The 25,168-nt window shown below is 39.3% G+C and overlaps 1 protein-coding gene across 2 annotated transcripts in view; it reads left to right on the top strand.

The window, feature by feature from the left end:
• Positions 1–804: 804 nt before the first annotated feature.
• LOC104145966 (adhesion G protein-coupled receptor A3) overlaps positions 805–25,168 on the top strand; it is a 281,143-nt gene continuing 256,779 nt past the window's right edge. The window contains exon 1 of one of the 2 annotated variants that reach the window (XM_068949979.1): positions 805–1,160. In XM_068949979.1, coding sequence (XP_068806080.1) covers positions 940–1,160 — 221 coding nt within the window. In that variant the 5' untranslated portion in view covers positions 805–939. Of the gene's footprint in view, positions 1,161–2,731; positions 2,750–25,168 lie in introns of those variants that run through there. The other variant, XM_068949980.1, reaches the window with a different exon arrangement.

Below are 25,168 nucleotides of genomic sequence, written 5' to 3' on the forward strand. Positions count from 1 at the left end.
AAGAAACATGCTCCTCTTGTAACAGCCCATTCAAAATGGAAATCTCTGTTACCAGTCGGTATTTTTCTTCACTTTCAGCAAAAAAACAGAGCAACTTGCAACTGAGACTGCACAGCTTCCCTAAGAAATAGTAATCCTGTCACTTGAACTACTATTGAAGAGTGCTCCAAAACCATGCATAGAGCGCCATATGGAAAGGCAAGGAGCAAAGCTGCTCGTTGACTTGGCTGATGAAGCGGTCTCTGATCACTGATCAAACCTTTAACGTCGGTGGTGACTACAGCGTTACCCGGTGCGCCTGAGCCTAGCCGGGGGCAGGGACCCTCGCTGGGGGCAGCGGCGCGCCCGACACCTCCCTGCCACCAGCAAAGGTGCGAGCAGCATGCGGCGGGTGCGAAAGGTGGCTATTTCCAAAGCTAGAGCCCCAACCCCTGTTTTTGCTGGAAACACACGCTTTAGCGCCGCTGGTACTCGGGGCATCCGCCAGCGTGGGGTGTTTTTTTTTGTTTGCTTTGGTTTTTTCCCCCCTCCCCCCGGTAATTACCGGACATTAGTTTAGGCTGACACTACCGCGGCGGGAGCAGGTGAGGAACTTTCCCCCGGGAGCGGCCGCCGCAGGTAGCGGGGGGCACCCGCGGCGGGGCGGGGCGGGGGGGGGCTGGCGGCGCGGCGTCCCCCCCCCCGCGGCCGGGCGGCAGCGGCCCCCCCGGGGCAGCGTTATTCCGGTGAGTGGCCGCGGCAGAAGGAGGGGGCCGGCTGCGCGCCGCGGGGTCCGCCCAGCGCTGCCGCTCGCTGCTCGGGCTGAGGCAGGAAAGGAGCGGCGGCTCCTCGGAGGAGCAGCAGCAGGAGCAGGAGGAGGAGGAGGAGGAAGGGGGGTCCCTCGCGGTGCTGCGGGGCGCGGCGGGCCATGCGCGGCGGCTGCCCGCCCGCTCGCTCAGCATGCGCGGGCTGTGCCGCCGCCTGTGCTTGGTGGCCGCGGTGCTGGGGCTCTGCGGGGGCAGCAGGAACTGCCCCGACCTCGTCGTTGACAGCTGCCTCTGCGCCGCCGAGCGCGCCAAGGGGCCCGGCCGCCCGGCCCTCCGCATCAAAGTGGTCTGCAGCGGCGGCGACTTGGTGGAAACTTTGCAGCCCACCGTGCTGCCCAACCGCACCGTGTCCCTGTGAGTACGGCCGCGGGGCAGCGCGCACCTGGCCGCCGGGCTGCGGCCGCGCTGCGCGCCCCCCCCCCCCCCCCCGGAGGGGGTGGTGGCGGCGAGCTCAGGGGGCTGCGGGGGGGGGGCGGGAACGCTAGCTTTCGGGGCACCCAAAAAGGAGTGCCTGGGGGGGGGAGGGAGCAGTGCACCCCCGGGGTTCGGGTAAGCCGTGTAAACGGCGCCGCCGCCTCGCCGGAGGGGGGGGGGGGAAGGAGGCAGGAAAATCGCTCCCAGCAGATTATAAGCCTGGCCCAGCTTTTAAAAAGTATGCGAGAGTTTGTTTTTGTTCTCCGTTTGGAAACTCTTGCCGGCGTGTTGGTGGAGGTCGGGGAGCTGGGCTACCCTGATGCAAAGCGCACGCGGCTGTGCGCGGCGGCTCGGGGAGCGCCAGGGCTCGCGGCGCACCTTGCCCCGGCCGCCGCCGCCGGCCCCCCGGCTCTGCCACCAACCGGCTCTCGCCTTCTCGCTCACCCGGGGGAAGCTTGCGCTCTGCCGGAATTTAACGATAGATTGCGCATAACCGTCTGAAAGAACCGAATCTCCAATATTACTCCGAGTTGTCTGGCAGTTCGGGATGACTCACAGTTCGGTATTTTCCCGATATATTTTTTTTCTCGCCCTCTTTGCCTCTCTCTTTTTTTTTTTTTTAATTATTTCTTCCAGTGAGCTGGAAATAGCTTGTGGTTTTTTTTGTTGCCTGTTGCACATAAATTTGAATGAATGATGTTTATTACGAGTAAGCCAGTGAAACTTTTTATAACTGTATCGCCAAGTGGAGGTGAAAGTAATGTCCCTGTAATGGACCCAAGCATCAGTAGTTCTGTGACATTTACCCTTTAGATCATGCACGTATCCAACAATCTCTTATTGTTGAATTTAGTTCTGTTGACAATTCATGCTGTGAACATCTCCACTGTTCACTGCATTTTCTTTAAGTCAACACTTCTAGGAGACAACTGGTAAAGATAGTAATTTATAACATCTGGGCAGCTTGTGCTTGTGAATGTACAGATGTGCTGTGTGCACTTCAGTTCAGCTCTAGCTATAACTGTTGAGTGAGTTTATGCTGATTAGATGCACACTGATTACTCATCTGGGAAGCTTTTACTTGTTAATGTACAAGAGATAATAACTACACGTCGTGCTAAATTTTAATAGACTTTTAGAATAATTTTATTACATCAACACAAGTTTTGACCTAGCCAATAAATTCACTGTTACTTTTGTCATTTATATAACTGATTATACAGTTACACCTTGTACTCCCCAAAGTATATAAAACGTTGACATCTTGGGTGGACACAAACTATTTTTCCATTGGTTAAAGATCTGTAGAAACTCTCACACTTAGCATATCTACAAAAGCTTCTCAAGTATTGATTTGCAGAATTTTGTTTGAATTTTTTATAAACATCTTTTCTTTTGACTAGGTAGATGAATCCAGCTGACCATAGGATGAACGGAAGGAAGTATGTGTTCACTGTTAGAAAAAGAAATTGAGTTCTGAGAAACAGAAGTGAGAAGAGATGAATGGGGGAAGGGGCACACTTGTAGTGGTAGGTGGGAGGTTTTGCTCATTTATATCCCTGTTTTGAGGCACTGAAAGCAAACTCGATAATATCACCCTAAACGTACACATTTCAGATGATGCTAGCTCATACTTGCGCTAGAAGCATGCTGTGTGAAATTTTTTAAACTTGCAAAAAGCCATTCATCTGATAGCTTATTATCTGTACTTAGCTGATATAACATTTACAGGCCATTGTTTTTACTGTATTTCTCTCAGACAAGCACAGTGCCATGTATCACCTAAACGTATCCCTCTTATCTTATTGTTTTTTCTTTTCTTTCCAAAAGTAAATTTAAAGCTGAATCTTGCAGGTGAAAAGAAAAAGTTAAAATCTGACTTAGGGATATAATACTTTTCAGTAGTTGGAGCATATAGATTGACAATTTTATTGAAAGAAGAAACTGCTTATAATGAATTGTTACACTTATGAGATTTGACCAGCTGCAGAAAGTAGTGGTAAAAAGCTCGAACACTAGTGCTCCTACGTTTGTTTTTGTAGCTGCATGGAAGACTTGGGGAAAAGAGAATAGTCTAGTAGACGCTGCCTGTTTCCATTCAGTTTTATGGGCCCACAGAGAGAACGAGAGCTTTAACATATGGAACATAACCTCTTGCATTGGCTTTAAAGATTAAGAAATATGGAGGTGAATAAAGGAATGTGTGTTTCAGATGCAATAACACGTTAATGAAACAATGTAATAAGAAGTAATGACTTTATTTGGCAGATTAAATCATCTCCCGTATATGTATATTTATCATATAGGGATGCTGTTTCTCTAGTGCTATTTCCTTTTGGGAAGGAAAATCTAAGCCGAAGTCTTTTAACTGCTCAGCAGATATGATGGAGAAGTTCCCTCTGCTGTATCTCTTAAGCTATTAAGAGGTAAAGATGCCTAACATTTCATTTATATGCTAGGTAATGTTGTTTATCAGCAAATTTTAATAAGTTACTATTTGTTAGCTAAATGTTTTTTCACCTAACTGACCATGGACCTTGGCTGTCACTGACAATTTCAGCTCTGGATGGCATATATGTACTAAGAGTATTGCTCCTGAAAATACTTTAAAAATATGGTAGGCAGTATTTAACTTCATAGAAACTAGCTTGAAGTCACTAGCTTGAAATGCTTATTCCTGACAGGTTTGGACCAATTGTTTCCAGTTTATGATGTGAGAAAGTTTGTAGAGTTTCTTTGAAATCATATGAATACTAGACCCATTCAATGATGTCCGAATGCTCCTAATAATAAAGCGTCTTATGGGGGAAGGGGGGGACAAATATGAGTTGATAAAGCTCCTTTTCTTCTTTTCGTGTATGTATGTATGCATAAACACTTTTAATTGTTTTGGACTCCGTGTTTCACTGGCTTCATCTAGTGTTTCACTGCTTTGGAAATGAGATTCAAGCGATTGGTATAGATCAAAAGAAAAAAACTTAGCTGTAGCTTTAGAAATCTTGTTAAAAGAAATTCTAGCTCTTATTGATTTGCAACATCTATTTCTCTGCTTGTATATTGGAGCAGGAGGAGAAAGGGAGTTACTTTTTATTTTTTCTGTGGAGTTATGCTCCTCTTCCATCACCAAATTATGGGAACCATTATACCCACATCACTCTCAGTAGGCATGAAAGTGTAAGGCCCAACAAGGAGGAATAATATCCCTCCAGGATAATGCACTTGTCTCAGTTTAGACTTTATGGTTGAATACTTGGGAATTCTTATATTGAATCAATATTTGAGTGGTGTGGTTCTTGTTTTTTGTGTGTTTTTTTGTTTGTTTGTTTGGTTGGTTTTTTTGTAGCTGTGTGACTGGGTTGCAATGTGGCCTTTAAAGTGTAACTCTGGAGGAAAAACATTATTTGCCACTTTCTTTTCTTTCTTTTTCTTTTGTACTAATGGGAGTGATAGTTGTTAAACTTTTGACTGACTTACTGAAATTCTGGCTATATGAAATAAGACATAGTAAAAATTTACCACCGTGTGCAATGTGAAAGTCCTACAGGTTCAGGAGTTAGCAGGTTAGGTTCTGTTCAGTTACACTGAACACAAGTCTTGAAATCACTGGGCAGAATATATTTTGAAGTTATAAATGCCATCAGTTTCTGATAGCGGTATTGCTATTTTTTCCCTCCCTCTTAATTCAAAAGCAAGTTCAGCATTTATTCTGAAGACTTATTTTTACAAATTTAGCCCTCAGGTACATCTGTGCAAGTCTGTTCATTGAAAAGTCATTGTAGAAATGAAAATTTAGGGTAATGTGATTCAATAGTGATTATAATGGCTCAATATCATACATGAATCTTCACAATTTTATAGCTGTGCTTTTCTTCAGACTGTGAATCAGAGGCTGTTTGAACTCCTCATATTCTTAATTTGTGTATGAGGCTACGCGGTTTCAGTGGTGATCCATGGCCATAACTTCTACATAAGTTGTCCCCCCCCCCCCCCCCCCCGCAAGATTTGCAGGGCACTTTACAAGCATTAACTAGTGTTCTGAAAGCAGCATTTTCCCCACTTTTCTTTCCCAAAATTACTTTTATGTCACTTTCGTTTATGCCATGTCTACTGGAATTTATTCTTAAGTTGTTATATTACTATATATGCTTCATGACTAGTCTTACTTCTATATTGCTTCAATTTAGGATGTATCAATATGATTTATTTAGTATAAACATCGCACTATAAAAATACATTGCAGAAATACATTTTATGCCCCAAAGAGCTTTAAGTTGTCCAAAGTAAACAAGGCAAGAATTGAGGGAAGAATGAAGAAGAAAATATTACTTAGCAGTTTTATCTCTTCCTCTTAAAACTCGTTCTTTATTGGTATGAGGTCTCACATAATATTATTAATTTGTAAATAACAGAGTTCTTAAAGAAGGTAGTCTAATTCTTGTACATTTTCACCTTAGATGACTTCCTGTATTCCCTTAGTGTGGCAGCAAAAAGCATAAAAAGCAGGTTTCCTGCTCCATTATTTATACATGTATACATATTTATACATGCTTTCTCCAAAAAAGACAGTTTGTCATTGTGAAAGAAACTCCTAGCATAAGGCAAACTGACCTAAAACATGCAAAAGACTTGGGAACTCTGGGACAAATGGTAGGGGAAAGCAAAGGAAAGAGAGAAGAAAAGCGGTAGAGATGAGAAGTCTTCAGCGATTAGTCTAAATTTCTTTAATTGTTTTCATATAGGTTCAGCTAGAGTACTTATGAAATAGCATAACTGGAATTATTTGATTTTTCCTCATATTATTTCCGATGAGTGAGGGAGTATCTACACCTGCACTCCCTTGTTTACTTGTCAATACCTTGAAGTACTACCATCACTTCCAAATTATGACTTCCTGATTGTGAAACTTATATGTTGGCATTGAACAAAATTTTAACAACAAAGGAGGGTGGAAGGGTTGGTACGCTCTAAGGCAAATAGAACTCTATTTACAAATAAGGTCTAATATACCATTAAGGTGTAGCTTACTGTTTTAATAGTTAATCTAATAACTTTTTAAGGTTATACTACTACACGCTGGGGTTTCTTTGTCTCTTTATTCATACTAATATGTAAGTGGACTTACAACACAAATCCTCGTGGTGCTTTTAAGTTCTCAAGATAACTTTCTTCAATGAAAGCAGTTTGTGCAAAAGAATAGGGTGAGGATGTTTGAAAGCAGATGAAAATATTTTACAGAACTGATAACTGGACTCTTCATTAATTTGGTAATTTAATATAGAAACCAAGCATGCTAGGAAAACTTGCAGTATGGTGACTTAATACTTCATTTCCTTACAGAGGTAAAAATAAACTAGCCAGGATAGTATCGGGTATGGGAAGGAAGGAAAGAATTTTATCCTATAAATGTGTATCTCATATGTATTGCAAAGACCTAGGTGACACTGGCATTTAGTGATATTGTATAATTTGTCAGCTGGCTAGCTGACTCTATTTGCCTTAAGCAGAAAGAGATTTAGTATATGTCACTAACTTTTTTTTTCCTTTTTTTATTGACCTAGTAGTCATATAACCTACTTTTTTCAATGATCAGAAGACATGTGCAACAAAACTTTGTGTTTCTGAAGTGTAGGTATTCTCACTGTTGCACTGAATTAGTGGCCAGGGAGTTAGGTGATTTATGCCTGTGGAATTTCACATATTAGGAAGTTGCATGAGTTTCTGCCTCCTGGGACTATCAGCCCTTAAAATGGACTGTTCTTTAAAGATCTGAGAATGTAGCGTTCTTTCTAGAAGACTAAAATGTTTTCTCAAAATACCTTTTTCTCTCCTTGTCCCCTCCAAATACCCTGGTAGCGTTATAAGCTGTGAGGTAAAGCAGTGTAGCAGGGCACAGAGGAGCGTCTTGGCAGCAATTCTGTATAGCCAGAAGAAAAGGGTCTGAAGAGTGTTATTAAAATGAAACTCTTAATTTCATTTTTTGCATACATTCTCCTTTTTCTGCATCTTTCAGAGCTTTAAAGTCATACATCTTGTTTAGTTGTTTGATGCTGTATGACAACAGGGTCATACGAACACCTGTGACCCAAGAAGCCCATGTATTAACGGCAAAGGAATAAAGAGCCAGAAACTTTCTGTGAAAAAGGAGCCAGGGTAACGCTGCTTTCTTGTGCAAAGCTGCTCCCTACTTGGGGCCCTCTGTCATCACAAATTTCGCAGCTGTTGGATCCGACTATGTTCCAGATAATCTATCCCTACTTTCCTCACTACTATCTTTTGTCCTGTTTTTATAATACACAGCTGGCGCAAATCTGGAAGTTAAAGGGCAGATTATCTTCACTGAGACAGAGATTCTACTCTAACAACCACCAGGAAATATATATATGAAGCTCATGCTCTTCCTTCATTACATGTGGGATTCGCAGCTTTGTGCCAGCCCAAGTTTTGCTACTTAATAGTATCTGTGCGTGTTTTCAAAAATCTCTGTTTGTGCTTCTTAACTCTGGTTTTGAGGAAACCTGCCTGCTGACTTCTAAACTTCATCCTTTTCCATCATCCTGATAGAATATTCAAAAACATCACCACGTTAATGGTACAGAAAACATGAAAAGCTTGGCTATGTTCTTCTCTAGTCAACTATGATTCTTTTGTCAATCATAAGTTTGCTGTTTAGTTCTAGAATTCCCAAATCTAATTTGACTAAAAGCTGTGCATCACTTATGCTATTAACAATTTTTCCATTTACTTTGGAAATTACGTAGTACAGGGAAGGTTTAGACTTAGTTCTTATTTTTGTGGCAATGTGCCATTCTTCTCCCTTCTCTTAAAATCACTTCCAACTGTGTTTTCATGCCTGGGACTGATTTGGGAGTACTCTGAAAGTACGTTTAGTCATATGGAAACTCTGCTTTTACTGTTTCTGTTAAGGTCCTACAGACTTGTTGACAGTTTCTTTTCAGTGTTAAGTTGGATATAATCTTATCTGAACAAGAATATGTCAAATGTATAAACTGTTCTGCCAATAAAGTAAGCACACACAAATTTATGGGTTCTGTATTATGCTCATAGACCTATAAATCTTTGCAAAAAAACTGAGATTTATTCTGAGGTCATATAGAATTTAGATCTGCTGATAGCTATGCATAAGTAAGCAAATTCTTTTAAACTTGTATTTTAGGCTTTCCTTTGGTAAGTGCTTTTGAAATGGCTATTCATCAGAACTCATGAAGGTAAAAAGGCACTGGCATAAATTTTCAGCATATATACTATGAGTTTTGTATAACTCAAAGTGAAACTTAACAGATTTTCTTCTTCATTAAGGTATTATTATGGTTTTTGAGTAATCCTGATCAGTTAAGGCCTCCAAAAATACAGCTACTCCAAATTATGGCCATTTAAGATTCTTCTTGTCTATTGAAGAAGTACTGTGATTCCTTCCTTTTAACAGCAATCAAGTCAATGTCTCCCCATAAAGATCTTGTTATGTTATGGGGTAGACTATGCCAAAGAATTCATTAGTGCATGTTTTATAGACAAAACTATAACAGGAAGGGTAAAGGCTTGTTGTGTATACTGTAATTTGGGTAAAGAGCAAACTAAATCACAGAATGGAAAAAAAAGTTAAAACTAGTAATAACCAAATCAGGCCTGGAAAATTTGGTGCAAAACATAGGTTTCATCAAAGAATGAACACTTAACATTGCTATATTTTCTTAGTTTATTAGAGCGTAATTTGTTCTTGAACAAGTTGCTCAATACAGTAAGCTTTATAGAAGTTTCAGAAAAAGTTTACTGAAATACTAGGAAAGTCCTTCAAAAGGAGTATTAACAACTCAGCACAATGTGAAACTTAACAGCCTTAAAAAAAAAAAAAAAGGCATTGCCAATTTTGTGTGGAATCAAATTTACTGGCACTCCAGGTCACTGGTAAGAAACTGAATTTTTACGTGTTAACACATATCCTATCAGAGGAGCTTTGCAGACTGAGAAAATGCCTAATTCTTTGTCTTCCATGGGCTATCTTCTCTGCATGGAGCCATCTGCTCTTATCCCCAGACCCTTATGATTTTGCACTTTGCCTTTGATGTTTCTGCCCATTTTCTCCTCAAATGCACCTAATTTTTATTCACTTGTATCACACACTTTCCTCCTTTAAAAAAAGAAAAAAAAACAACCCTGCATCTATCTCTTTCTTCGTCAGCTCTGCTCTTGGTCATCTGACATGCTTCATTCTCACTTTCTCGTGTGCGTGTCCTGTTCTCTGCCAGGCTCTGTGCTTCCTCTGCCGAAGGCTGCTGCTTCCGGCTCTGTCTCCACTATTGCATATTGTTCAGAGGGGAAGAGGAAAAGTTCAGTTCCTGGTTTTCTCTGACCTTTTGTGACAGCTTTCAGAATAATATTGCAACCCTCTTTCCAAAACTGTGAAATGCACAGAATGCAAATAATTATAGTGATAATGGTGAAATCCTGAAGTGTGTTGTTATGCTGATTGTAGTTCTTGAGCCAGAAACCTAAACTTTTCAATATGTAGGCAAATGTAAGCCTAAGGAACCACATTCTTTTCTCCTGTGATATAGCTAGTGTTACTCATGTTCTAAGTTTATCATATAGCTCCATCTTAAATTAGATAAATTAATGATTTGTTCTTGGCTATGGCTGTAGCAGTTGACAAATCCATCCTAATTTTGCAAAAGCCACAATTTCCCATCCATGCTGCAGGTGGAGTGCTGGTGAGAAAACACAGCCCAGATGTGGTAGCCCTTATTGATCACAGATGCATGATTGTTGCTGTGAGCTATGTCTTGCAGTCCTGGCCTGTGACCAGCATTGCTCTATTAAACAAATAAAAATAAGTTGTTGTTTTTTTTTAAACAAAGCATGCTTTCCGTTGTAGCAAAACAATACATGCTATTCCCTCTGTAACAAATATCATAATTATAAGGCTTTTCTTTTCCTGTTGTGCACATGTTTTGCGAAACTTATGTACCAACTTGTCATCGTTAAACTTGCTTATTAAAAGAGGCCCTGAGAGAGTTGTATGTCTCATCTATAGCAGTACAGTAATCTCTAGAGGCAGAAGGGCAGAATTTCGTCATATTGTGCTTCAAGTAACTCTTTACAGTAGAACACTGCCATTGTTTAACAGAATTTGTGTTACCTGGTGTTCAGAAAACGGAATAAAGCTGTGGGAGTTACGGCCATGTATTAAACTAGTGGTTTGTGTAAATACGTTCCTGTAGTTACGTTTTGGTGGGGGGGGGAGGGGGTTCCCCATATTTGTTAACAACAGGCTCTCAGAAAGTTAAACTGCCCTTTCTTTTGGCAGGAGTATTATGTAGGAGAAAATTCCTTCCACAAGATTCCTTTAGTGGTGGAAAACTTGAGGAAGGATGTAGGTCCATTCAGCGCTAGTAGGAAGCCATCCCTAAGATTTTTTTTATTTCTGTTATCACGCTTCACTTTGCTCTTCTTTTATAACAGTGCTGGCAGAGTCACGTTAAGCGCTTAGGATTTGAGCACCTATTTCACATTTGCAGTATAGCTTAGGAAGAGCAGAGGAGGACAACATTTGGGATATGAACATCAGAAAAAGACGCGTCGATCATAGAAGTTTGATATTTGCCTGTTTGGAAAAATGTATATTTAAAGGAATGACAATTGCTGTTCCTGTAAAATAAAGACTTTTCTGGCATATTGAGATACTTGCTGGCCTACGTGAAGATACAGCTAAATTAGCCAGAGCTAATTTAGTTAAAAAATAGAATGAAATTTTCAGAAAAAGTAGTAGTTTTTCCAGCTCTTTTTTATCTTTCTATTTATTGCATAATAAAAGGATGAATAATAAAATTTCTTGGAAACATTTAAAATGTGGAGAAAAGTATGGAGATGATCATTTATTATTCTGCAGTTTATAGTTCTCTCCGCTTTATGCAAAATTATGTGTTATAAATAACAATGTAAAGAGTCAACAATGTAGATTTATGAACAAAAAGTTATTGTAAATGCTAAACAAACATAATGAATTCTAATCTTCTGGATTTAGAGCAAGTGAAATAACTGCTCTAGAATACTTCATGCTCATTGATTATCATTATAAACCTCTTTCTAATAACTGCTCTTCCTGAAACACCTCCTTATTAATTAAGCACAAATTAATTAAAACTAGTCCATTAATGAATTGATCCATAAAATTGTCTTTGTAGGAAGATTTTACAGAGTTAAACAGTAAATTGCTGACTGGGTCATCTTGATTTTTTTAAATCCTCAGATAATTCAGCAGTATCGGTAGCTAGACAAAATTACTTCAAACAAAACTGACCTCTGTCTTTTTCATTTATTGCTAATGAGACTGAGGAAGTTGGGTGCTTGAATATCCCTGAAATGTTTAAGGGATGCTTGAATAAGGGTGCTTGAATATCCCTGAAATTAAATGTTGTTTAAGTTGCTGTTTTCTGTAGGCACCTTTGAAGAACTCAGGCCAACTATTTGATACATTTTTTTAAGATCACTTTACAGTTGGAATACTTGGTTACCAAACTCTTTGGCAATGAAGAGGGATTAAATGCCAAGCCCAAGTTTAGAATGGACTAGAGCAAATAATTTTTTAATGCTAGCTTTCCAAAGCACTGTCTTAGCTGAGGCAGAGTGATAGTTTCAAACAAAGAGAATCCCTCAAGTAATCTTTTATTAAATAGCACTGAAGTCAAGGTTCTTCTCTGAAAGTAGCTGTCAAAATGGTGGTATGCTGAGTCAGTGGTTCCATATGATGTGAAGTTAGTCTATAAGCCTTTTTGTTTGGCTGGCGCTGTCTTTTTGTAACTGGAATAGCTAATAAAGATTCTGTAGGCTGAAGAGCTGGGGCAATTGGGTTTCTATTCTTTCTTTTATTTTTTTTTCCCCCCTGCTTTGTCCTATTTGAATTTTCACAGTTACAACATTGTTTGGGAGTCTGTAAAATATAATACATAGACTTCAGAAATACTTTTGGTTCTGCAGTTTTTCATTTACTGCAATCTGGACCTTTCCTAGGAAGGTGGTGGTTATCCTGGGCCAGACCAAAGATCCATATAGCCTTGTATCCTGTCTTCAGTAGTGTTTAAAAGGAGGCAGGTTGGCTAAAGTAGTGGCACGATTTTTTCCCCCAAAGGATCTTTCAGTCTTCAGCCCCTTATGTCATGGAGATGTGGCTCCTATGTATTCGACTTCTGAAATGGATTGTTTTTCCGTGCAGCTCTCCAGCCCTCCCTGGGACCGTGTGAACTTCTTACATTTGTAGCACCCTGTGGCAAGAAGTTGCACCACTTAATGGCATGTTGGTAAAGAACAATTTCCTTGTGCTTATTCCTGAGTTTTAAGAGTTCCGAACTCTTTCTTTGGAATTTGTTTCAGCCAGAGCTAACTTGGAGATCAAACTCAGCAGAATGGACCTGGTTCTGTCCTTAACAAGGGAGCTGCTCTCTATGCTTTCCTAGTTGTCCTTTTACTTTTTTTCTTGTCATCATTAATTGCTGTCAGCAAGCTGAAAGGCAAGGGAGTGATGAAGTTTCAGGAAATAGAATTAATTTATACTATTAATAGTATTCTTTCTTGTATGTAATTAGCATTGTGTTTAATTTTGTGAAGAAGGAGAGGTGATGAAACTTTTTTTTTTTAAAGCAAAGTAATTACGTTTAACTCAATCCATGGAGAAACATGTTGGTGTTTTAGAGGGAAAAAAAAAAGGTCTCTATTCCTGTTTTTAAAGCTTTGGATTGCTGAAAATTGAATAAAAGTTTAAAGTCAGCTTTCTCATTAGTTGGCTTAGTTTTCTGGTGCCAGATTGATAGATTTACCAGCTTCCTTCTATCTTCCTGAATATTAAGTGCATCTTCACTTTTTCTTGAGCGTTGAGGCCAATCTTTTTTTGCCTCTTAGTTATTTGTACTGTGGAAAGGAAAGAGCAGGGGGAGGCATGACTGAGAGAAAACTATCAAATTGCAGTAGCAGCATGACTATGAAAAAAGCTTTTGGAGGAGGAAAATGACTTTAAAAGGTATGTAGTACTGGTGGATTGGCTTTTTTTTTTTTTTTTTCCTCTGCTGAAAATCACTTTTATTGGTATTGATGCTAGTAACTTATTTGAGCAAAAAGACTGCAGAATATTGGCTCAGTTGATAACCAGTTCACTGCAGTTAGGTTAGTGTTCACTTCTGTGTTTTACATAGTTCTCAGTTTTAAGTTTAATAGCATGCTTATATTGGATTAAGGGAAATGGTTAAAAGAAACTGGAAGTGGGGGGGAAAAAATCACACTTAGAGCCTGAATTTTTGGACTGGGGTAAAAAAGGGTAAAAATATTGACTATTTTAAATTGGATTTCTTCCCCCACGCCTCTCTTGGAAAAGCCTTTTTGGAATGCCTCCTTCCTTGAGATAGTCTCTCCATATTGTATTTGTATCTGGGGGACCTACCTGAGCCTGATATTTGTTTTCTAAACAGATGTTGTTTTGAGTAGGCTGGCCACAAAACCTCAGCTTTTCATCAGAATGGGCTGCTATTTTCTCTTTCTTGTTGTTACTTTGTTCTGCACTGTTTTCCCGATTTCTTGCCACACTGCTGACCGCTTCTTTCATGGCTTCTTTACCCGTAAGTTATGGGATTTACCTTCCAGGAATTCACCATCTGGGAAGTCTTCTCTCTGGGCCTTTCATAGGAAGGTCTTTGCCTCTGTGGACCATTCAGGGTACCTGAAGTCTGCTAAAATGACCGTGAAAGAAGAGATCATTAGAAAAATGGATGTAGTGTACATACACCCCCAGCAACTGGATCTGCATTTCTTACAGAAGGACAAAATGCTTAAAATTCAGATCACTTCTTCCCTTTATCAATCTGTGTGAGTGGTTTGAAGATTTGCGGACTTCGCAGATGAGATGCTGTCTAGTTATTAGAGACAGATCTGCTTGACAGATGCGCTCTCCTCATATCAGGACAAACATCTATTGCTGACTACGAGGAGAGGTTGAAGGCCTTCCTGCAGCTGCCCTGGGCTAGGTTACGGTATGAGACTTGCCCTGGTTTAGAGGTTCCCCAGCCCTGAATGAGGGTGTGATTGTAAGGGAATGACCGTCCACTTTGACCTTGCAAGAGTTTGCTTCAAGTAATATTTTTTTCCAGCATTGTTTTGCAATAGAAATTCTGTAGAAAAAGGCATGATCTCTAAACAAGTAGTGTTTTAAAAAGGTTATTTTGTCAGTGCTTAAAAATAATGATTGTATGGGGGTGGGCTGGGGATGGGTGAGAATGTGAAATGATAACTGGAAAGTAAGTATACTCTAACTGCCCTAGTCTCTTTTCTTCTCTGTGTTCTGGGGTTGAGAAGATGATTCCTATAAAATGCAGATGAAATTCAGTACTGATAAATGCTAAGTGAAAAGGGTGTGTGGAACAGTCTGACTATACGTATATGTTGGCCGACTCTGAACTACATACTTATCTTCAGGCATGATGTTCAGGAAGTCTGATATATCCTATCAAAGTGGCAGCTTAGCAGTAGGCAACATGAGGAACAAAACAAAGCATCATGTTCCCACTATGTAAGTGCACAGTGCATCTGCATCTTCAATACTGTGCACAGTTCTGGTTCTTCCATGTTAAAAAAGGATAGAGCAGGACAAGAAAAGGTACAATTAATGTGCAGAGTTGTGGACTGTGTATGAGCAATGATGAATACTGAGTGAATTTGAACCTGAAAAAGTCTATGATATCACAGTGAAAGAGAGGGAAATAGGGAAGATTTTTCCCCGAGTTACATAGTATAGGCCTGAGGAGGCACCAAATTACGGGATTGGGGGTTTCATAAGTAGTAAGCAGTAGTTCTTCACACACCGCATAGGTAACCTGTGGAACTTTTTGCCGTATTTTTAATACACGTTTCTAGGTCTCTTCTGTTGACCCTATCAAAGATAGGCGAATGATCTCTATGGACTTACGGTCTGATCTGTTCTTACAACTTGAGGCCGATCAGCATATCTCTTGGTCATCCAGATGGAAAATATAAAGGTTTTCAGAAAAGAGAATCTGGGGGAATGATTGCAGCCTTGGGCAGATCTGTGGAGTAGCTGGGATCACTTAGCAAGCTGGACTCGATAAATCAGCGTTCATTTTAACATGGCCAAGAACAATGTCATATATCCAGAACAAAGAAAGTAGCTCACACTTGTGTGTTCCAGAAAACAGTTCCAAACTTGTGTCACTGAAAAGCAGTTAATTATAATGGTGCGTAATCAGTTAAACATCTGTTCCTGGTGTGATATTACACTAGAAGGGCACTAGAAATATCATCTTGGATCCAAAAGCAGGGAATAAAAAGCAGAATTAAGGAGTCAGTATTACTTTTTCTATACTTCTACCGGGGGGGAGGGGGGGGAAGATTACTAGACAAAGGTGTTGTAAGTCTTTTTCAAAGTTTTGAGGACAATTTAAGGACTAAAGATACGTGCCATATCCTTAAATGTCTGAGGTCAAGAGATCATTCAGTTATGTCCCATCAGATTGTACAATGGAGGAAAAAAAGATGTCTGATATTTAAAAAAAATAATAATAATAATTAATTAATTTGGAAACTAAGGAAACGAGTCACTGACAGCTCAAACCTATTGCATTCAGAATAAAAATACCAATGGAAATTTAAGTAAGAGTAATTAGCCTTTGGAGTGTGGAGCCTCATAGGGAGTGTGATGAAGCTTCATTCCTTGAAGTTTTAAAATTAAGACTGGATATTTTAAAGATCAACAGGAAGTCAGTGGCTTGATGTGGTTTTTACGGGGAGAGGTTCTTTGAGTTGTGCTATGTCATGTGATCACGTTGATCTCCTTTGGCATTAAAATAAATCAATTAAAATCTATGTCTAGGCGTTAGCAACTCGTTATGTAAACACTATAAAAAAGTGATTTAACCGTTTTTGGTAAGGGCGTGTAAATATAAAAAGAACTTGCATAAAATTCCTTTGCTACCTGTCAATCTAGTAGTATACTTGTGAAAATGCAGCTTTTCAAGTACAGAAGTAGAATCAGAGCAGTATCAAAATAGCTGATCGTTGGCTGTACAGTAGTACACAGTGTATTTGGAAATTTTCAGTGCTGGAAAGTTTCCAAGTGTCATTTGGCTGGATAGTGTAAACGTGTTCCCCAGGTGTGCTTCAGCTGTGAATAGTTCTTCTGCTGGGGATTCTGCCAAACGCTCTGAGTCTAATTTAACTCTTTGGAGATGTCAAACACAATGATTTTAATGGTGTTTATCTGATGTTGTCCAACTAATTCACTTTTTCACTTATATTTAATCTTTACTGCTTTACCTGTGAAACACTGACAATAAAGGAAGGTCAATAGATATATTAATATAAGAAGCTATGGTTTAAAAATAATCAGCCTGCGTCTGCATGCTTCTTTGGTGAATTCTATTTCTTTTTACCTTGTCAGTTGCTGCCAGTGGGATTTTTATTGGGTGGTGGGTGTTGGTAAAAAGGATGCTACTAAAAACCGGTATAGCTCTAAGTCAGCGCATAGCAACTTTATTGCGGAGATGAAAGTCATGAAGAGCTTTGTGATTTGAATGCTACCATCCTTTGATCTTTAAGTTACTCATTAAGTTTAATGTCTCAGTAGCTACTGTTTTTAAAGTCCTCCCCTATTCTCTGCATTTTAAATAATTAAAAAAAAAGTAGTGATTTCTGTAATTTGGCACTGCTTATTTCCTGTACTAGGAAGTGTGACCTTTTAGCCATATTAAAAAGATTTCCTCTTTGTGTGTCTGAATATTTTTTTTATCACTTATACAACAGTGAAAGTAGCGTGTTATAACTTATTTAGCCTATCTGTATAAATTGTCATTCAGATATCTGTTCTTTTCACAACACTTGCAATCAATTAAGTTCACAGCTAATGGAAATCCTTCAGCTACAACTTGTCGATACAAAGGCAGTGTATTTTAACTACTGACTGAAGTGATAACTATTTGCAGGACTGTATTAATTACTCTGAAGAGTCACTGGTAAATTCTTAGGTAGTCTAAGATTACTTTTGTGTTATTCATGGATGATCTCTTGTGTAACAGGTATAAGTAAATATTATTTTATTATGGAAAAACTATAAGCCTAAAGATGTAATTAATTGCAAGTATCAGAGGAAGATAAAACTTTAATGCTGACAATTACTTAATCAGAAATGCTTTCTGGACGGTTAAGTTACTGTTTTCTCAGTTTGTAAAGTAAGGCTATTTGAAGGGGGTTTCATAATGCAGCTAGCTTTTAAGTTTCTCCCATGTAAAAACATCTCTACTAATCATCTGGAATTAAATTGTAATATAATGCATAGCTTCTTTTAGGGGGAAAAACTTTTATGCTTAAAAAAAAAGAGCACTTAAAATCAGCAACTTGTTTTTTTGTCTTCTGTAATTTAAAACTGCTTGACTGACTCGTCTTGGACAATGTGCAAACTATTATAAAAGTATTCAAGAGCAAACTCCTTTGCCAGAATTCAGTAGCAGGATCTTGAAATGTTTTTATGGCATCCATGCTGCAGGCATTTAGGGAAGCTGCTGTTCCCTGGCTTCGTTCAGCGCTCCTCACTTAACTGTCTGAAGTTTCTCTGTAGTATCAGGATAGGATCTTGTTCTGGTAAAAATGATGTTTATTTCCTTCTGCTGACTGGGAGCTATAGGAACTTGCTACAAGAGCTGCAAGTTGCAGAAAAAGCATTTCTAAGTCGCACCAATGTATTGTTTAATAACACTGTTAATGAAGTCTAAGTGATATGTTATGAGAGTTTTATGGTACAGCATATATGATCAAAGATCATTAGTCTTACTTTGTGCAGTATATATTTATATAGCATTTTGATGGAGTAGATATCCAAATGTCATTATCAATAAATCTTGACAACAGTGAAACTGAGATAGTACAAACTAGCAATAGCTGCTGGCACATCAGTAGCAGAATTTGTATTTCGGCAATTTCTAATAATATAAAAGATATTGAATGACTTAAACTTTTTCTGAACTTAATTCTTCCCAGGACATACCAGTTGTGCAGTCTTTTATTTAAGTGTTTAAATTATGGGCCTGGTGAGAGTGATAACCACAGGTTTTGTGACTGCTGTTTAAAGAACAGAGTACAGAACATTTTCTGTGTTCTTTTTAAGGTGAATAAAATCTTATTTTATTTTAATGAATACAGAAACTTATCTATATCGATCTGACAGAAATACTTCAACAGATTCTTTAGTGCAAGGTGATAGCCAGGTATTTGATTCATTTTAATCATGTGAGTGTGAGAGAAACAAATTCCCATTTTTCTGTGCTGAAAAATCAGCAATACATGGTTGGCCCAGTATTTAAAGTCAAGATCCATTATTTTGAATAATGGTCGTTGCTTTTCTGGTTTTGAATATACTCAAAATACAATTTTGCGTTACCTAGAAGAGGTGTTCTCAGTAGTCTGTGACAAAAATGCAGTATCATGTTAGTTGTTTTCCGATTTGAATACCCAGTTCACTTACAATTTTTAGCATTTACCAGAATCTGTAGTCAGGCCTGAAGCTAACATGTATGCCATTTTTATCTGTTTTTATCTGTTTTGTGTAGTTTTGGGTGTGTAGTTTAAAACGACTGAAAACTTTGGTTGTATTTATGGTGCAAATGACTTTTAGAGTCAAAATCCGTATTGTAATTTGACAGATCGATCTATCATTTTTGTGCTGATAAGATACATGTTGAAGTTTTTTAATATTTAGGAACACTTAAACAAAAAAAAAAACCCATCCTGGTGGGTCAGACAAATGGTCCTATTGACAAATTCTTTGTCTCTAAATTCTGTCATTTGAAAAGTGTAAATTTAGGTTGCAGTATTACTGCTCTTGAGAGGATACAGATACAAGAAAAATGAGAGGGAGTAGTGCTGATTATTTTCTGCTTTGACATGAAAATATTCAAAGTTTACATGCTGCAGAGCTGCAGCATGTAAACTGCTGTAAACTGCTGAAATTCATACAGTTTCAGATGAATACTGGCAATGTAGTAAAATACTGTCCTTCAAGTAAATAACAGATATGTCTGTTGTTGCAGAGGGAAGTCTTAAGGGTTCATCTGCGCTTCCTCTCAGTCCTATTATATTTTTCACTGTTACCTACCACAGTATTACCATTTACTGCTATTACGGTAGTACAAAGGAGGGCCATTATGCTCCATATGCGCTATAAATGATAAGGGAAATGGCCAAACAATTTATTCTTCTTAAATGTATGAAGTCATGGATGGTGTGATAAAATTGTAATAGTTCCTGATGTGCTTAATAAGTAAAAGCGTTACTGCTTTGCGTTCCTAGGCCTTTCTGAATGATCTGTAGGGATCGCAGCAGAGGTGTTTGAGGAAGAAGTGTAAGGGAGGTCAGTTGTTATGACTTTTCAGTGCTTCCAAGCAGGTCCTGCCAAACATGGAGGCTCAAAATGTCTAAGTAGATTAATCCATTATCTGCTGTGCTTTTGCCTGTGCTTTCATCTGATATCCCCAGGAATAGGGAGAGACAGGAGCGTGGAAATACTTCCTTTCCCTTATCACTATATAAAATATAAAAGTCGATGGGGTGAAGCTTGAGGGCCAGAAGACATGGTCTCTTAATTTGTCTGGAAGTTTTGTCTGAGAGAGAAAACAGGCTGTTTGCCTAGGATTTCCAGGTTTGCTCCAGAGTGCGCTCCCGTGCTGAATTAAAACACCAATATGCACTCACTGTCAGGTGGTAAGAGAAGACTGCTCAAAGACCAGAGGCAATCAGGCAGGTTTTGATGCAAGTCAAACTCTCTGAATTAACGAAAACCAGTTCTTAAATGAGCACTAACTGTATAGAAGCAATGACCGGGGGAGTGGAGCTGTGGGTAAAAACCACTTTTATTTCTATTCTGTCTTCCATAGTCAAAAGGCCTTTGAGCTCTCTTTGGGGAGCAAACCACAAGGAGGTCTAGGCAGATTTTCAAAGCTCTGGGCACCTTACAGCCCTGTCGTACATACTTAAAGTTATCTCTGAGGACAGAATTTCATAGGAATTCTACTTTGTTTCTGCACACAAAGTTCGTCAGTGCTCTTTATAGATTATGTAGCACTTTTGTGCGTCTCTGACTTGTGCTGTGACATAACTGAACTCGGGAAAGTGCACAAACCATGATACGCCTTGCAAGTGCCTGTGATGAGGTGATCTTTGGATGTTTACTGGGCTCAGTTCTGAAACGTTCACTGAAAGTGTTTTTGAATATATTATGAAACATTGGCACTGAAGGCTGTCTAGAAATATTTTTAAAAAATCCGCTCTTTTTGTTTGTCAGGATTATGAATGTTGCATTTTGAAACGATCAAGTTATATGAAAAGGGAAGGAACTAGTGATACTTTCAAAATGCTTTGTGTCTTTTATATTACCAATCCGTATTACTTCCAGTGACACTTGATAGGTTAAAAGGCCAGGTAAAAAGAGCAGTCTGGACCGGTAAGTCAAGAAGCAGGTTAAGCACAGCTCTTGAGACTTTTGAAAGCCTTCTGACTTTGACACTTAAATTAATCTAGCCTAAATGACTTTTATGTTAGCTTTATTTACTACAATGAATTTTATCTTAATGGTATCTTTTATCTGATATAAAATGATCTTACATAGAGTATTTGAACTCACACAAGTAGGTTAAATTTCTTCATGTTGGAAATGAAAATACCATAACCAGCATTATGTCATCAGAGAGTTCAAATCGCATATAACTCCAGGTCAGAATTTAGGGGTTTAGGATTGTCTTAACTTATGTTTAAACCATTGATGGGGTCTCAGACTTGAGTTTCAAAAGTCATTGTTGGCTCTTGGTCAGCCCTGCAGGGCACCTTTACCTTTAGGACTGCATATCCTAAATGGATAATCTTTAAATGCATTCACTTTCAGGTCATTTCGAACGGCTTTTGTTGTGAGTTTTCATTAGCTGGGAGGGAGATTTTATATTTTCTCCATTTCTAAAGAATATTTAATTCATAGGAGAAGATAGGAAAGTACGTATTTTGAGGGCTTTTCTCCTCTTCTGTTCTCTTCCACTGGAATGGTTTCAGATGAAACTTATCCTGTATACTTTCTTTTAGCTGTAACTGGATCCAGCCAGTTTAAGTCTGGCCGAGTAAGTACAACAAAGTAAGTCTGTAATAAAACTGCCAGCAACAGGGGTAGTTAGTAACTTCAGATTAGACTCTGTGTTGTTACCGCTGTGCTGATTTTCATGTAAACTAGGGCTTTACAAATATATTCCAGATCATACTGAGTTTCCTGTATGAAGAGCTTCTGACAGGACAGTCAGAAGTTTCAGTAAGGCTTTGGGTCCTCTTTGTTACTGGTCAGCTCTGGAAACCCATTCCCAAATACCTGAGTTCAAACTGGAAAAAGCAGTTTCCTTCAGGCTGACCACTCTCCAAATCAAAGTGTTGATCTGGAGATAGAGGTTCTGATAAGAAAATAAGCGTAAGAAGGAGAGCGATAGCATGTAAGTGACATTTGATGTCTTTAGACGGACAATTCTGTATTAAATATATCACTTCTCGTCTTCAATGTCAGTGAAGGGTAAGAATTTGTTGGACATGTACAGATACTATACCAGTATGCCATAGTGACTGGACTATTTCTGCATGTATTCATCACTTCCTGACATTCGGTACTATCATTTACTGATTAAAGTATCATGAAATATGTTGTATTTCATAAATAATCTGAGCAGTAGAAAGGGAAGCAATCTTGCCAAAATTAACGATGATTTTTGGGTGCTGGTTCAATTCAGTTCTTACTGAAGAACAAAATCATACCTTTTCTCAGGTAACTTCATCTGTGGTGGTTGCTGTATTGTTTTATGGGAACAACATAGTTTTGAAGTTGCCTCAGTAATTTTATCACAGGAGTAAGTTACTTATGACACAGGAATATCAAGTTCTCAAATACACGTTAATTGTGGTTGTTATATTTTAAAAATCTGGAGCCTAAATACAAGGACAGAAACTATCAAAGCAAAATTATTTAGAGCAAAATTTGGAAAAGAGATGCATCCAATAAGAAATACTATTTACAGTGGAGTAGATTAGAAGGCTAACATTAATTGATGCTATGGAGTAATAAACTTATCCCACATTGTTTAAAGTCTGTTTTTTTTTTGTCACTCCTTTGAGGTGTGCAGTACTTCACATGATCAGATTCAGGGTTATAGATACACAATGAAGTACATCAGTTAGGATATTAATTCCTATTTATGTCTGTTGTCTATTACCAAAAGTAATAAGAAATATACTTTAACAGTTTGTAAAATGGAAGGAAACCTTCATGAATAGTACTATGTAAAAGCAGTTAGCTTATGCTGCTGCTTCTTATTTTGATAATTTGCAATGTGTTGACATGTTAAACAAAGGCCATACTCTTTTCATTTATTGGCTCGTATCAATTGCTGTTTTAATATAACCTATACTGAGGACAATATATGCAGGGTAATATTTATTTTTATTTTTTGGCAAGTTCAGATCGGCTGCACATTTTGTTATTTTACTTTTTCCTTCCATTCACTTCCCTTAAGTCAGGAACCATAGCTTCCTGTAATGTGGTTTTCAGATATTCTCTAAGGAAATTGAATTTCTAGATTCAAAAGCTGCCCATTTCAAGTTCAAGAGCTCTTCTTTCTTCATGAAAACATATTTATGAAACTATATAGCTTAGGGAAATTTTAATCAGTCTTATAAAAATTCTTTCTGTTTAAATGTAGTAAGAAAGCTGAAGGAATTTAAAGATAGAGATGCATTGTTAAAGTTTAGAAAACTGTCTCAAGTGTTCATAATAACACCATCGGATTTAGGAGTTTGCTTCCATAATAAAAGGAATTTAAAAACACCCCTAAGCATATAAAATACTTTCCTTAGTTTACAGACTTAACATTCCCAAGCAGCGTGGCCAAGAGCTCTGCTTTTATTTTGAGCTTACAGCACTATTAGGAGCTCTTGATACCCTTCCCTGGGGAACAGAATGAATGTTGTAAAGTACCAAGTCCAGTTGGAAATCAAACTTAGTGTATTTTTTTTAAGTTGTGCTGCATGTTAGAAAGTAGATATTGGAATTTTCACTTGTTTAAGTGATAATTCATTTGGGAATGAATGAGACTAGTGGTGGTTTGTAGTTGATTTTTTTGCTACTCATTCTTTCTAAAACTAGGAAGCTACAAAATTATACAATATAAACTTTGTAACTAGTAATTGCACTCATCTCCTGAGTGCTACATGCCTTGGGCTAATACAGCTAATAAAATCTTGCTGCAGGCTTAAGGAAATATAAATGAAACAATAGCACGTGTGCTGTGTAGGTACATTTAAACTCGTATTCAAACTAAGTAAGAAATCTGTTAATCTTGTTCTTACATACCTCTCAAGGCTCACAATAATTTTGTATGTATATATTTAAACAAGTTATATAATAAATTGCTACCTAAAATGTGTAACTGCTGACTAGTCAGTGGTTAGCTGATGATTTACAGATGGGAGTGAGATGATCCAGATGGTAGGCTGAGGAGCTTTTCATAGTCCCAGTATATCATTTATATAAAATTACAACTGCGGATGCTTTGAAGAAGGTGATCAAATAGTTAAAGGGGGATACCTCTTGTCAGATCCCTAAATGTGTTCCTTATTTGGGTATGGTGGATACTGCAGAATCACAGGGGGATTCACTGAGATGAGGGGAGTGAGTTCACTTTTTGTTATTTTCTCACACTTTTAAGTATTCTTTTCAGAAATGCCTGAGAGATGTTTCAGTCTGATACTGTTAAAGCCGTCATAGCTTAAATATTGCATCAGGACGCTGTGTCCTGCCTCTGTCCTGCATCTCTCTCCATCCTGCTCGTGCTGTCTCATCTGGGGACCAGGAGCTCTCTTCTGCGCTGCGCTTGGGGCGACAGGAAGCTTCCTCTGTTGCTGAGCTGAGGAAGGAAGAGCTTGCTCTGACAGAGCGTGTCTTGACGCGTGTTACTCAAAATGGGGCGGACTGGAGTACTAATTCAGTGCAATTCAACATGAATGAAAGTGGTGGGCTCAGGTATGAAGTTGTTTTCGTGGTTGCTTTCAAACCTTTTAGAAGGATCCTGATAACTGTTTAAAGGTAGAAAAGTGGTAAATAATACCTCAGAAAAAAGAACGGCCTAAACAAAATGAGTAGCAGTGAAGTGCAGCGTGCAGAGCAGCTCTGCCGTTCTTGCTTTGTATTCACAGGCGAGAGCGTTATGTGCGTGTTAGCAATTACATTGCTCGCTCTTTGTTAGCGACACTGGTTTTAAGAAATACGTAATATATAGAAAACCCAAATAACTTGAAGAAAAAAACGCTGTGACTTGGGCCTTCCGAAAGCAGTGACCTGCCATAGAGGGAGCGGGTGTTGGCAGCAAAATCTCGGGAGTCCTGGCGGTGCCTGCGCTGCCTGGTCGGGTAGGGCAGCTGCGGTTCCCTCTCTTGCTGGCGGTCTCCGCGCGAGCTCAGTCGGACTCGGCGGCGCGTCAGGAAGCTGCTGGCGTCGGGCGACGCGGTAAAAAGCTCGCCGGCACGGAGGAGCGCAGAGAGACGGTGGCGGCTGGGGGCACGAGGCCCTGCCCCAGGGCCTGGCAGGAGAGGGCTCAGCCCCGCCGGCTCGGGGGAGCGCCGAGGCGCAGCGGCAGGCGAGTGGCCAGGGGAGCCCAAATTACCTGCTCAGAGGAGCGGGTGCCCTGCTCTGCTCCTCCAGGGCCGCCTCGGGCGCCGGCAGGCCGGGCGTGGGACCGGCTCTCCGGAGCACCCCGCGGGCTGAGGGGGGTCTCCGCCTGGGATCGTGCAAGACTCCCTATGGGATGGTTAGGGGAGGAAGTGAAGGTGGGGGGGTCTAGGTGGTTTGGGGCAGATCAAACAGGAAAAGG

The sequence above is a fragment of the Struthio camelus genome, chromosome 7 (assembly GCF_040807025.1).
Source record: "Struthio camelus isolate bStrCam1 chromosome 7, bStrCam1.hap1, whole genome shotgun sequence".
NCBI lineage: Eukaryota > Metazoa > Chordata > Aves > Struthioniformes > Struthionidae > Struthio > Struthio camelus.